The sequence below is a fragment of the Capricornis sumatraensis genome, chromosome 15 (assembly GCF_032405125.1).
Source record: "Capricornis sumatraensis isolate serow.1 chromosome 15, serow.2, whole genome shotgun sequence".
Classification (NCBI taxonomy): Eukaryota; Metazoa; Chordata; class Mammalia; order Artiodactyla; family Bovidae; genus Capricornis; species Capricornis sumatraensis.
The window spans coordinates 16,047,305-16,062,116 of NC_091083.1; the positions used below are offsets into that span (position 1 = coordinate 16,047,305).

The window sequence follows — 14,812 nt, forward strand, 5'->3', positions numbered from 1 at the left end:
TTACTGACAACAATACAGATCATTTAAATCCTTCGCATCCTATCCTTCCTATCATTTTGTAGGGCTGGCTCAATGGTAAAAAAAATCTGCCTGCTATGCAGAAGAGTTTTGATCTAGGTTTGATCCCTGGGTTGGGAAAATCCCCCTGGAGAAGGGAATGGCAACCCACTCCACAATTCTTGCCTGGAGAATCCCATGGACAGAGGATCCTGGCAGGCTACAGTCGTGGAGTTGCAAAGAGCCGGACACAACTGAGCGGCTAACACTTTCACTTCAATATTAAAACATTTCCATAGGGACTTTAGAGGCACAGTGTGATGTTTCTTCCTCTCTGTCCCCGCCCCGGCCTCCTTGTGAGATGAACACTCACGTCCCAGCCCGACCTCTGTGACGGAGAACCCACACAGGTTGGGTTCAGGGACTTGTCGTTGCGGGGACTGACTGGCCGTATCACCCCTGTTTGGATTCACTCTTCCGGGTTCCAGAGCTGCATCTGTCCTCACAGCTTGTCCTTCAGCCTGGTCCAGGAAGGAGCCCAGCATCCCTCCTGACCTTCAGGACCCATCATTCCTTCTCCATCCCCACCTTTCCTGGCCCTGCCCTTCGCCGCCCCCCACCCCCACCCCCACCTCCTTTGTTACCTCCTCCCATCTGTAATCATCTTCTTTTCCCTTCTCCAGTCTTCCCTTGGGTTCTACCATCCTGACCCTCACACACACAACGCCCACCAGCCTCCCCTCCAGGTGAGGGAAAGGTCACATAGATGCCTCTTCTCATTTTCACTTTTCAAAGCGTATTCCTTACATGGACTTTCTTCCAATTCCGCCCCCTGCCCCCCGTTTTATTTCTCAACTCACCACATCCTGGTTTCTGCTCTGGAAACTTTCCTGAAGCTTCTCATTAAGATGATTAAATGCATCCTGAGACAATGCCGCAGCCCTGAGACTTCATCCTTCCTGTTCTTCCAATACCTTCTTCCCCCCAAGCCTTTTTGAAAACCTCTCATCCTTGTTTTCCTTGACACGATGCTCTCTTTCTCCATCATTGCTTCTGTTTTTCTTTGCTCACTTTCTCTTCTTGCCCTTGATCCACCACTCTGTTCTTTCTCCCTAAATTTTCTTTTTTTGTTCTTTTCAAAGTTAGGCGGTGATGATTCTCAAATCTTTCCTTCCAGCTCAGATTTCTCCCCAAGATGTGGCCTAGTCTGCCCAGGTACCTGCTAGAAAGCCCAAGTGGGAGGACCAGAGAGGCATTTCAAACATGTGCTTAGAATTTTAATCAGTTATTTCTGCTTCTTTAGCCCACAAAGGTGGAAGTATATATATATATATGTGTGTTTGTGTGTATGTGTGTGTGTGTGTGTATTTATCTCTCTGGGCTTCCCTGCTGGCTCAGGGTAAAGAATCTGCCTGCCAAGCAAGAGATCCAGGTTTGATCCCTGGGTCAAGATGATCCCCTGGAGGAGGAAATGGCAACCCACTCCAGTATTCTTACTGGGATAGTCCCATGGACAGAGGAGCCTGGTGGGCTACAGTCCATGGAGTCACAAAAGAGACATGACTTAGTGACTAAACAGCAACAGCAACAACATACATCTACATGTGTAGCACAGGCTATAACTATTTTTTTTCATGCTATTTACAGAGGAAGGTAAAAGTTCATGTAAAGCATGATCATTTTGGATAAAGACACAACAGCTATTATCAAATTTTAATATATTTTAAAGTAGTATCATTGGGCTTTCCAAGCACAACCTCAGTCATAACTGAATATTACAACGCTACAGTGAGACACAGATCTTAATCCCAGTCTTGTTCGTTTTTCTAGTTCACTGAATATCATCTTCCTGCTTTCCATGTTTTCATATAACTGGAATGTTATTTAACCCTACAATGAGTGAATGAACGAATGAATGATGCTTGCTCATCTTTTATAGTTAACTTGCATACTTTCATGTGTAAGCATCTTATCCTCCTCTGTAGACTCCTGGCCCAGAAAGTATTAAAAGTGAGGTTTCATCAGTCCCGACCGTTCAGTTTCATTTGGTTTGGCTTTTTCTTATTGAAGGCACCCTTTCTTTTCTGGAGAGAAGCAGAAGCTTTTCTAACATCACAAAATCTTTTACAAGTTCTGACTGTGGGGAATTTGCTTTTTTTTTTCCAAAAGAACCCTGACCTTTGTCCTGAAAACCAGCTTCATGGTCTTTCAGGTTTTAAAAATTATTTTGCATTTGAAAAATACTAATTTTGATTATATACATAGTAAAACTGTCAGAAATACACTTGTGCAAGTGGCAAATTTGGATCAGATGTTGTGTCTTCTCTCCCGAACATAGATATAAACAATCATAGCAGACGGTAGAAAGTGTGAAAGTCTGTAGGAGATACATCTCAACTGATCCAGATGTTCAAGTTGATTACCTCCAGCCCAGAAGGATCAGAAAAGACTTGGGTGGAGCTGAATTTGAGGAGAGTCTCAAGTGCTGTCCCCCTGAAGTCACCTGAAGTCACTGTGTGTGTGTGTGTGTGTGTGTGGCTGGTTGTGTCACCAACAAGATATACACTGAGGTTCATTCTTTTCTGTTTATTTTTTACTTGTAGGCAGTTTTATAACTTAAAATTTCTGGATATGTAAGACATTTCCTTGCCTCCAAAGTTGAGACTGTATAATAAGATGTATTCAGAGAAGTCTTGCTCTCCATCCTATCCCTCCGCTTTTATCCTCATGGCTTTACACCTTACCATTTTTGTTTCTTTTTTAAATTATCTTTTTGTCTATCTTTCTGAAAATACTGTGAAGAAATATACATTTTTATTTATCTAGGCACTCTTGTCCTTCTAGGCCATTTTACAGATTTTGAACATCTGACAATAGAAGTCTAATCACTTGGGGATCTCCTTTGGAAAGGAACACTCTACAGTGGCTATATTTCCCTCTAATTACTTCATGCAATCTGTTTCATTTTTCAAATAGGTCATGCCTGAATTAAAAGATAAAATGTTTGCCACTTGGTATGTACTTGGGCTATGACAAGATAAGATGATGTAAATATTCAACAGGCAAGCCATGAGCTTGAGGCATTAACTCCATTTGCAGTTATGTGCTAATTATATGAACGCTCAGATTTGAGCTGCAAGGATCAAGAAGAAGAAGAAGAATGACTGATTTGAAGAATCAGCATAACACCAATTCTCATAATTGTGTTTGGGTATTTGTTCCTTTTGATCACATGTGAAATATGGAAATGACTGTGTTACAGTTCATTGTTTTAAGTCCTGATGCTCTCAAATATAATTTCTCCTAAATTCTAGGTATTTATTTTTGTTTCTAATTGAGATGAATTAAATACTAATTAAATACTTGGTATATTAATTTTCTATTTCCACATAACTAATGACCCCAAAACTTAACAGCTAAAGCCACAAACCTGTATTACTTCCCAGTTTCCTGTGGATCAGGAATTGGGGGTGGTTTTGACTCCAGTCTCCATCAAGCCACTGCCCTGGGCCTCGGTCACTGGAAGGCCTCCCCAGGGCTGGATAATGGCCTGTAGGCTCACACGTGGCTGTGGGCAGGAGGCCCCACTGACCAGTCATGTGGGCCTCTTCCTAAGGAAGATTCAGCATCGTCATGACTTAGCCTCTGGCTTCCCCAGAGCTCTTGATCCGAAAGAGAGCAAGACAGGCGCCGCAGTGTCTCTCATGACCTAGCTGGACGTCACGTGTAGTTATTTCACAATAGCCTGTTAGCAGCCGTTCAAGTCAGAGCCCACCCAGGCTGTGAGGAGACTACCCCAGGGTGGGAGGGGCTGCTGGAGGCAGCCTACCACTCTCGGGCCTAGTATCTCTGGGACTTTCAACAGAAAAGTAAGAATGCAGAACTGTGATGTCTTATGACCACTGATGCAACAATGCTAGTACGACAGCCACACTAATACATAGTGAAAGCTCAGGGGTCTCCTTTTGATAAGGGGGGGTATTTTACAGTGCACCATGGGAATCTGTTTCATGTGTGTCTCAAAAGATGCACAGAATTGCTGAGATCGATCAGAGGTTTAAATATGGAGAAGAAAAGCAAGTTAGAATGCCAGGGACGGGGGAGCCTGGTGGGCTGCCATCTGTGGGGTTGCACAGAGTCGGACACGACTGAAGCGACTTAGCAGCAGCAGCAGCAGCTTTATCAAAGTGAGTTTTCTCCAAAACATCAAACAACTTCCCTGTTGAAAAATTGATGTAAAATTCACGGAGGCTCTTACAAGTAGATTTTACCGATGGCATCATTTTGTTGCCATTTAAAAATGGCTCTTGGCTTCTAAGGGCGAGTAAATGAGCCATTGTGAGGGAACTTGTGAACTTCGAGCGGTGAGTAGCCTGCCGTTGGCCTTTGATGATTCTGATGGCTGGCCTCACAGTGTTTGCGCACAATTGCTGACTGGTGAGGATCTTTAAACTGCCTCTGGTAGAGTTCCGGGGTGGGGAGAACAGAGAAGGCAATGTCTGAAAGTAGGAAGCAACAAAGGTCGATGGTGAAGACCAGTGGGAACCCAAAATTATTTTTATGATGATCAGATTAGATTGAGGGATGATGGCAATTTGTGTTACAACTGAGGAGAAATTATGTGATACCGTTATCTATTTTTTCGATAATGTTCAAAATTAAAGCAATAATAAAAAAGTTGTTCTTAAAACTCTGCCTCCAGTTACCTCAAAAGTAACAGAGCAGCTGGAATCAACAATAGCTTTCAAATTCTCATCAGTTTTCTTGTGGATTTCAAAAGAGTTGGGAAAGGCAGGTCCCTTTAGAGCCTGCATAACACCAGTCTGTATGCAGGTCAGGAAGCAACAGTTAGAACTGGACATGAAACAACAGACTGGTTTCAAATAGGGAAAGGAATACATCAAGGCTGTATATTGTCACCCTGCTTATTTAACTTATATGCAGAGTACATCATGAAAAACGCTGGGCTGGGTGAAGTACAAGCTGGAATCAAGGTTGCCGGGAGAAATATCAATAACCTCACGTACGCAGATGACACCACACTTATGGCAGAAAGTGAAGAAGAACTAAAGAGCCTCTTGATGAAAGTGAGAGAGGAGAGTGAAAAAGTTGGCTTAAAACTCAGCTCAACATTCAGAAAACTAAGATCATAGCATCGGGTCTCAACACTTCATGGCAAATAGATGGGGAAACTGTGGAGAAGGTGAGAGACTTTATTTTCTTGGGCTGTAAAATCACTGCAGATGGTGACTGCAGCCATGAAATTAAAAGACGCTTGCTCCTTGGAAGAAAGGTTATGACCAACCTAGACAGCATATTCAAAAGCAGAGACATTACTTTGCCGACAAAGGTCTATCTAACTCAAAGCTATGGTTTTTCCAGTAGTCATGCATGGATGTGAGAGTTGGACTATAAAGAAAGCTGAGTGGCGAAGAATTGATGCTTTTGAACTGTGGTGTTAGAGAAGACTCTTGAGAGTCCTTTGGACTGCAAGGTGATCCAACCAACCCATCCTAAAGGAAATCAGTCCTGAATATTCATTGGAAGGACTGATGCTGAAGCTGAAATACCAATACTTTGGCCACCTGATGCGAAGAACTGACTCATTTGAAAAGACCCTGATGCTGGGAAAGATAGAAGGGGATCACAGAGGATGAGATGGTTGGATGGCGTCACTGACTCAGTGGACATGAGTTTGAGTAAATTCTGGGAGTTGGTGATGGATAGGAGGCCTAGCATGCTGCAGTTCATGGGGCCGCAAAGAGCTGGACACGACTGAGCGCCTGAACTGAACTCCAGTCTGATCTCCTGGAAGCAAAAAATTAGTACATATTTTGTCTCATCAACACTGAGTACCCACTTTAGTGTTTTTACTTTTGCTACTTAGAAAATTTGAATGAGAAATATACATGTAAATATATATATGTATATCTCAATATGTACCATATTTAAAGGAGTAATTAATTGAACTAGAGTAATTCAGTTGAATTGGAGGAATAGGCATTTGGAAGGATTATCTTTATTAGTTATTTTCATGAAAGTGCCATTTCTCTAAATTGGAAAATAAGCAGATTTGTTCTGGTAGGTATTTTGAGAGCTCAGGTATTGCCCCATAAACTGATCAGCAGTCTGTTTACATCCATTGGCTTCACTGCTAATGCTAAACCATTTTCATGGGTACCATTCACAAGCCTTGAAGGTAAGGGAGACACTAGATCCAAACTGTCCTCTTCAGAAAAAAAAAAAAGATAATTACATGACATGACGTGTTACAGGTATTAGCTGAGCCACAGCAGTAATCAGATTGGAATATACGAATGTCAAACCGACGCATTGTGCAGTCAGACTTACATGAGGTTACCTGTTGGTTAGATCTCAGTTACAAAAAACTACATGAGGAAAGCTTGTTACCAACGATAAATAGAATGTGAATTGTTTATATACTCGAAATGCCTAAAACAGCAGTAGGATGCACTGTTTATCTGCAGAAAAAATTCAAAGAACAGAAATACGGAAACACCTGCTAGCCAGGGGACAGTGGACCCTTCTGGAGGAGAGAAGGAGAGAGACCAGAAATAAATACATTTTCTCTATATTTGAAATGATATATACTGCCCCCTGCCAAATAAAGGAACTTTGTGTTAAAAAAAAAAAGAAGAAGAAATAGTTTGAGGACCAAATGGGCAGGCCTCAGTTCAAAGCCTGCCACTCATTTACCCAAACTCCTTTCTCTCTCCTGTTTCCTTGTTTATAAAACAAGGGTCACTGCAGCTTCTTTGAAGTTGCCCTGAGGACTGAATAGGGTAATGTGTAGGAAGTACCTAGTATAACACCTGACTGCTTAGAGGTACTCAGTGACTAGTACTTTTAAGTGACTTGGGTAAGGTCACACGCCAGCCTGTGGAAGACGTAGGGTTTGACCTCGGACCTCCTGGTCCTGAGTCTAGGTCTTCTTCCCCGGCATGAGTTCTATGAAGAAGGCAGTGTTGATGCAGAAACCGAGCAGCGGCAGCTCTGACCACGGAAAGAAGCTGGAGCCCCTGCCTATTTCCCGCTGCCCAGCCTGTTCCCTGCCCTGATCGTGGAGAAGTAGCTTGGGCAAGAGCCTTGCAGCCTGCGCTCTGTCTCTCTCTGCACTCTCCGAGAAGCCTTTCGCTGCTAGAAGAACCGAATGATCGTGCCATTGTGTTTGTAGCTACCTGGCTTGACTCAACTGTGTGTTTTGATTTTTCCTTTTCTCTCTTTTGTTGACAGTGTCATCAGCAAAGTGGTCCCAGCCCCCGAGGCTAAGCCGGCGCCTTCTCTGAACAGACCCAAGACGCCGCCACCTGCCCCAGCCCCCGCCCCGGCCCCCATGCACGTCACCCCTGCCCCGGTGCCTTTGCCCCTCCTGGCCCCAGCCAGCACGCCCCTCGCCGGGATGCCCGACCCAGCGCCTGCTGCTTCGGGAGCCGCCAGCTCCAAAGCCCCCGTCCGCAGTGTGGTCACGGAGACAGTCAGCACTTACGTGGTGAGCTGCTTTCTGATTTGGGGAGTATTTAAGAGAAAGTCACTTAAGAGCTCACTCTTTGCTCATGAAAATGTTTCCAATTAAAAAAGCAGTGTCAGATGTACCATCATTGAATTTCAGAAGCAATTGTTCATGACTGGAAAGGCATGTTCATTGCATTTTCAAGCCTTTGGCTGAAAGTATTGTGTTAGGATGTTTGCAGAGTCTCCATAAATAATGTCAGAGCATTGTTTTTGTTATTCGTCATTGTTTTGGAATATAACTATATATATACACACACACAGACACACACACACATAAACATATATACAGCACAGTCCATGTATAAATATAGAGGTGAATAGTGACAGTCAAACTCCTCATGGACTTTCTTGATCAAGCAGTGATTCACTTCAGAGAATAATTAGCATGGCGTGCACACATCTCATGGGCCAGCTGCTCTTTCTAAGCAGGAGCACTGATTATAGTATCTCACTGACTGAGGTCCAGAACATATCAGGGCCTGCAAAATGAACGGAAATGAACCTGTCAACCACAGAACTTGCTGAGTCCCAGCCTGTCTTCAGGTGGAAAAACTCACCTTGACAGATGCATTCACACGGTTGTCACGAGACCGTTTTCTCATGTTTCCTCCCTACTCGGTACTATCAGGTCTAGCTCAAGCCCTGCATTCAGCTGAGTAATAAATCGGCTCTTTGGGCTACGTAGTGTTTCACACGAGCACATGACAAAAAGATTTCAGGCACGTGGCGGTCCTCAGGGAGCCGACACTGTGAGACCACCAAGCATGTAGCCTGAGGTGTGTCCGCCTGGTGGTGGCACGAATCTTTCAGAATAGATGTGCCTGGGAGGCGACAGGCTCGGACTCCTGCCGTTGTCGTTGAAAATCGTGCAAGTATTACATTTCTATACATAAATACGGGCATTTTGAAAGGAAATTTCAATGAATCATTAAGTGTTTGAGGCACTATCATGATACAGAGGATAAGAAGAAAGTCTCAAAAGTCTTCAGAGAGGATATAAAGACATGAAATATTAATGAGAAAATATTATATTGGCAATTCAAGACAACAATGGAAGACATGGTACAAACATCTGTGGTCATTAAATCAGTGCATTCAAGGACCAGTTGCCACAGGTGTTTAATTGAGGCCACGTCACCCCAAGATAGGTAAATCGGGGAGGACTTTATGCTTGATCTCCTTAACCTCCATTTCTTTAGCTGTAACCAGGGATTGTTAGGCTAGGTGATCCCTGTGGTGTGTTCTAGCTCTAAAATCTTATTCTCCAGTGGATTTTTGAGTCAACTCCCTGGAGATAGATCAGACTTGCATAAACAGCGTAGACGAAAAGCCTCTGACAAACTATGTGATTTGAAGGAAGGACACAGGCCAATTTTGTTGCTGCCCAATCTGTTATGACACTAGAACTGGCACTGACATTCCTTCAGCTCCAGTCTCCCCGTTTCTATCCTACCCAAGCATTGTTTTAGGAGGATGAGACCAAGTCAGGTGTTTTCGAAGGAGCCTAGTAAACTGCGAGGGGCTGGGCGCTGTAGCAGATTTCTCAGGTCGCAGGGTCACGGCCTCCTAATTTCAAGAATCAGCAGCAGTACAGGGCATGCATGGCAGCTTCAGGGCACAGGGTACTGGGCTGGCCTTCACCCCAGACAGCTGGCACAGGCCGACTGGTGTTCTCTCTGCTTGAAACTGGAGACTAGGCCCAGGTCAGGGATGTGGCTGCCTACAGAGTTGTTCAGGAAACCGTTATAGCCTTGTCTGCTCTTGCAGAGATTTCCCAGAATGGCAGACCTTAAAATAGTTAGAATTCCGTGAGTTAGAATGAACCGTCTCTGCCCCCCATACACCCATCACACAAACACAAAAAACTGTTTTTCTTCTGCACATCCAGTCAGTGTTGTATCTGAACGTACCAGGAGAGACTACAGCTTTCAAAATCAACTGGATGAAATTATATGCTGTGTGATCAGCAAAACTTTAAAAAATTAACTCTTAGTTATTGCTGGCTTTGAAAGCCTGTCATAGAATTGTCTCTTCCAGATTGGTCTTGTTCATGTGGAATTTGAGGAGGTGGTTCAGTTGGGAATGCTTCTTATTTGGAACTGCTAAGTCAAGTCCAGAGCACAGCATGTTTGTTGCAAAATAACATGAAAACGTGTGGCTCTTTGGCCTCCTGCGTCCCTTATTTCATTTGCCCTTTAGTTGATTGTACTTTGCTGAAAATGTCATAAAGGGAATGGAAAGTTACTTAGTAACAACTCTTTTATATCCTTGATCTTATCAGCCAGTTCAGGAGGAGGGTTTGGCTAATAAGTAATAAGGCGATATATGCACATAGGTCGAATGTATTAATTCCAGACCTGTGAATACAATGGAGGGAACAACACAGAGTTGAGCTAGGTAGCTTTCAGAAGTATCAGGCATTAGTAGTCGTTCAGAACCTGGGTTTCAGTATTTTTTTAGATAAAGGTGACTGTAGGTCATATGGCTCAGAAATGATTATCAAATGTTTTGTTTTTATGACTTTCAAACGACAGTTTAAAATAGCCATTAGAAATGTCTTGGGAGTTCCCTGATGGCCTAGTGATTAGGACTCGGCACTTCCATTGCCAGGGCCCAGGTTCAATCCCTGGTCAGGGAACTAAGATTTTGCAAGCCATGCAATGTGGCAAAAAAAAAAAAAAAAAAAGTAGAAGAAAGGTCTTATCATTGAACTGTTAGTAGCATTTTTTTTTTTCCATATGATACCAGGATAGTGAGGACCATGATCACAGCTTTAATGAATTGTTAGCTCCTGGGTTTTTCTGTCTGTTCGTTTAGTCTGTCAGTCTATTAGCTCCACAGGGTGTAGGTAATCCTTATAATGCCCTTTTTGGGATTTCTTTTTTCTCAATGCCTCTCTGGTTTCCCTCCCCCCCGACCCCCACCCCAGATCCGAGACGAGTGGGGAAACCAGATCTGGATTTGTCCCGGCTGCAACAAGCCCGACGATGGGAGCCCCATGATCGGCTGTGACGACTGTGACGACTGGTACCACTGGTGAGTCCCCTGCGGGACAGCGGGGGAGAGGCTCAGCACACGGATGGCCCCGGCCCGTGCAGGCTCTTCTCCCAGGGCAGCTGTCTCCCGGGAAGAGCGTCTGGAGCAGAATCCCTGTGCCAAGAGAATGGTGTTCGTATTGTTTGCAAAAATTAGTCTTTAGACTGTGGCTCTTCAGCCTAAATTCAGTGTCTCTTAGCACACGTATTCTTTAGAAAGGGAAAAGGAGAGTCAAGGGGTTGGTTCCCTTCCCTTTCTTGTCAGTCATTTTCTGTAGCAGCTGCAGAAACACTGAGGGACCCTGTAAACACTGCCATAAAGTGCAGGAGTACAAGGGCAGCTTGAGTGGCTTCCCCGGCTCCTCAGCGCCCTCCCCAAATTGAAGGCGCACCATCAGGATGCATGCAGACCGCCTCGCTGTGTTATCTTGAAAATATCAGATATGAAAAGATAGGCATCCACTTAAGTCACATGCCATACAATGTCTCTGAGATAAAAACAAAGCCGTGGCTCAGAAGAATTAGACTGTTTCTGGCTGAAAGGATGAATGAGCTAATTAATGTCTCCAGCAGGGCCTGGGGAAGGGGCTCGTGTAAGGTGATCTCCCACATGCCCAGCAGGAGAGCAGCAGCGTCTGTCCGCCAGAGCTGGTGACTTGGGTGTCCGGTAAATGCACCTTGAAAGTGAAAGTCACTCAGTTGTGTCCGACTCTTTGTGACCCCATGGACTACACTGTCCGTGGAATTCTCCAGGCCAGAATACTGGAGTGGGTAGCCTTTCCCTCTTCCAGGGGGTCTTCCCAACCCAGGGATTGAAGCCATAAACCTAACAGGTTATTGAATGATGTGAAATTCCTGAAAAACGTAGGATGAGAAGATGTGTGTCGCTGAAGCCTGTTTGTCTGAAGCGCCTTTTGCTTGGTTCCCGTGTAGGCCCTGCGTGGGGATCATGGCCGCGCCCCCGGAAGAGATGCAGTGGTTCTGCCCCAAGTGCTCCAACAGGAAGAAGGATAAAAAGCACAAGAAGCGGAAGCACCGGGCGCACTGATGCCTGGAGCGGGGGTGCCCCCGCCCACGCCCACCGCATGGCCCCGGACCCTGAGCCCGGCCAGACTGAGGACAGGACACATGCCCCCCACCCCCGGGGGCTCCGCGAGGGCCCCCGGCCGAGGGCCACGTGGTCGCCCCCGGAGAAAGACTCTCATGCACGGGGCGGGGGGAGGCCTCGCCTCCGTTTCCTATTACCAGTGACAAGTATTATTAATAAAAAGACTATAATCTTTCCTTTTGATTTTCCTCAGTTCTCTCCAGGGCCTTTTCCGTAAGGTGTTAGCTGAGAAGATGGCGTGTGGCCCGCCCTGACCGTGTCCGAGGGTGACGTGGGTCGGCTGTATGTGTCTCCAGCCTCCTCCCCTCTGTAGTCAGATAATCGTAATCACATGAAAGAAAACTCCAGGGGGAGTGTCGGTAAATATTTTTGTGATGAAAAATATATGAAGCTTCCCCCACCCCACCCCTTGTTTTTAGTACTAACATGTAAAATGTTCAGGCTTTTTGTGAAATACCTTATATTTTTTAAGAAAAAGGTTTCTATCATGTCCTGTTGGCTCTTCTACAATTCGACTTTGTTGCCTCTCTCACCTGTCCTCTCTCTCTGTCGTCCCCCAGCTTTGCCCTTTCCTCCAAACTGCTGGTGGTCTTCTCACGGCTTGCCCATCTCATCAGCTTGTATGAAAACTCTGCACACCAGGAGATCTCCCCTAATGTAAATAATAAATATTTATGAAGTAGTTATTTTTAAAGAAATTTTTATCGTGTTTAATTCTGGCTTTCTGTGAAACGCGCTGCGGTTTCAGCCACGTCTGTAATTACTGCTGTACATAAGCAAAGAAGGCTGGAAAAAAAAGAGCCATACGTAAGTTCAAAGTTACCTACCTTGAGCTGAACCCTCGCAGAACACGGGGGAGGACCTGAGCAGTTGGAAGGAAAACAAGGCAATTTAAGTCTATGGCTTGTGATTTGAAATTGTTTTGTTATCTCTTCTATTTCTGTAAATTTCTTTGACTTCCTTTTGTTTCAAAGGACATGTAGATTCCCCGAAAGTAAAAAAAAAAAAAAATACTGTAGCATTTTGTGTTTATATTGTTTTATTTCTGCAAATCTGTTCATTGATATTGTGGTTTAAGGCTGAAATGAAGTATATTATGCAATTTTTTTTAAAGGAAACTCATCAAATTTCAGGGTATCACAAAACTTTATTATATTACTATACTGCCCACTATTTATTATATGTTAATAGATGTCTGAGAGAGAAACCAAATATTTTATTTTTAATGTAAAACATCAAATTTAATTTTATTAGCATATTTTAGCAACTTTGGAATAAATATGGACTTTTACTTGATTTTGAAATAATCCCAACTTGGGCCAGTGTAATGGATATCTTGAATGCTAGAATATGGGCTTTGAACCTAATACAAATATATTAATAGAAATTGTGATTTTTTTAAAATGCCAAGTAAATTGATATTAGTGTATGAATTAATCATATTTTAAAACATATTATGTGGTTAGAGAAATGAGGTTTTCTGCTGTGAATGTTAAATTGCAGATCAGTGTCACCCTCTCAAGTACAGTATTTCATTGCCCTCCTTGTTCTAGAAGCCAACATTTTTCTATGCCTACAAAGAAAGCATCTATGTTGAGATACGTGGTTTTGTTCTATTAATTTGAGATCATCCTAAATACTTTATACAATATTTTCACATGCACAGAATCTACCCCATTAGTGCTTTTTGGAGAGGAATGAGGGTGGGGAAGTGCAAAATAAAGGATTATTGGCTATTTCATAGTTTGCTTTTCCATTTTCTTTACTTGGGATTTAGTTCCTCAAGGCATGGTCAGTGGATCTGACCTTGCCACATTTAAGTGAGCTGGTCACGCCACTGAAATCAGAACGCAGTGCCGATATAGAACTTTCCCCCAGTCCCGCTGCCTGAGAGACCTCAGCCCACAGGACACTGAAGGAATTTCAATCAGTTCGTTGTCTTTTGCTATTTCATGGTTGCTTTCCTAAATCCAGTTCATGATTTTATAAATGGCCTTTGCAATAATAAAACCAAAGAATCACTTTCAGGGGGCCGAAGAGCTCGGGGGATTAGTAATGGAATACAGAGCCTTTCACCTCTGGGTCAGTGAGCTGAATCCAGTCCAGGCCACCAGAGACTCGGAGTTGTGACCGTCTTCTGACTGTGCAGCGGCCTGTGTGAAATGGGCTGGTGGTCTCCGTCTCTACCAGATGGCTAGCCATACACTGACCAAAAGTGGTCCAAGAGACTGCAGAAGGAGATGTGGATTAGAGAAGAAAACCCTGGTGTTCTGAAGCAGAGTCAGAAAGCTGGGCTGAATCACCCTGCATAAAGTTGCACTGAGGCAAAAGAGTTTTACAGATGTCACAAAGAGGATGGGATGAATTCACTCACCCTAATGCAGTCGGACTAAATAGGGAAATGAAAAGCCTGTGTTGGACAAGAGGAGGAAGGGTTATGTTGGGAAAGATGATAGTTTTAATCAGGAGAGAACCTTGAGGGGACCCATGTAATAGAGGGTTTTGGGGGGTTTTTTGACTGGAAAATTCAAGGCATTTTTTGGGTCTTTAAAAAAAAAAACTTTTAATTTTGTATGGGGGCATAGCTGATCAACAATGTTGTGGTAGTTTCAGGAGTACAGCAAAGGGGCTCAGCCCTACATATACATGTGTCCATTCTACCCCCAGGCTTCCTCCCATCTGGGCTGCCACAGAGCACTGAGCAGAGTCCCCCGTGCTTTACAGTGAGTCCTTGTTGGTTATTCACTTTCAGTACAGCAGTGTGTGCATGTCCATCCCAAACTCCCTGACTGGCCCTTTTCCCCCCACCCTCTACAACCGTAAGCTCATTCTCTAAGTCTGTGAGTCTCCGTTTTGTAAGTTCATCTGTGTCATTCCTTTTCAGACTCCACATATAGGGGATGTCATATGATATTTCTCCCTCTCTGTTTGACTTACTTGACTCAGTCTGACACTCTCTAGGTCCATGCATGTTGCTGCAAATGACATTATTTCATTCTTTTTAATGGCTGAGTAGTATTCCGTTTCCATATATACATGAAGTATATAAATATGTACACCACGTCTTCTTTATCCGTTCATCTATCGAGGGACGTTTAGGTTGCTTCCATGTCTTGGCTGTTGTAAACAGTGCTGCACT

The 14,812-nt window shown here is 43.9% G+C and overlaps 1 protein-coding gene and 1 non-coding gene across 2 annotated transcripts in view; both read left to right on the top strand.

The window, feature by feature from the left end:
* The window catches only part of TAF3 (TATA-box binding protein associated factor 3), a 117,685-nt gene extending 105,914 nt beyond the window's left edge, over positions 1–11,771 (top strand). The window contains exons 5-7 of the mRNA XM_068987455.1: positions 7,252–7,507; positions 10,460–10,566; positions 11,499–11,771. Of these exons, the coding sequence (XP_068843556.1) occupies positions 7,252–7,507; positions 10,460–10,566; positions 11,499–11,613 (478 nt within the window). The 3' untranslated portion in view covers positions 11,614–11,771. The remainder of the gene's footprint in view (positions 1–7,251; positions 7,508–10,459; positions 10,567–11,498) is intronic.
* On the top strand, positions 10,097–10,168 carry TRNAG-UCC (transfer RNA glycine (anticodon UCC)). The gene has a single exon. It is a non-coding gene; the product is annotated as a tRNA-Gly (tRNA).
* Positions 11,772–14,812: the final 3,041 nt, after the last annotated feature.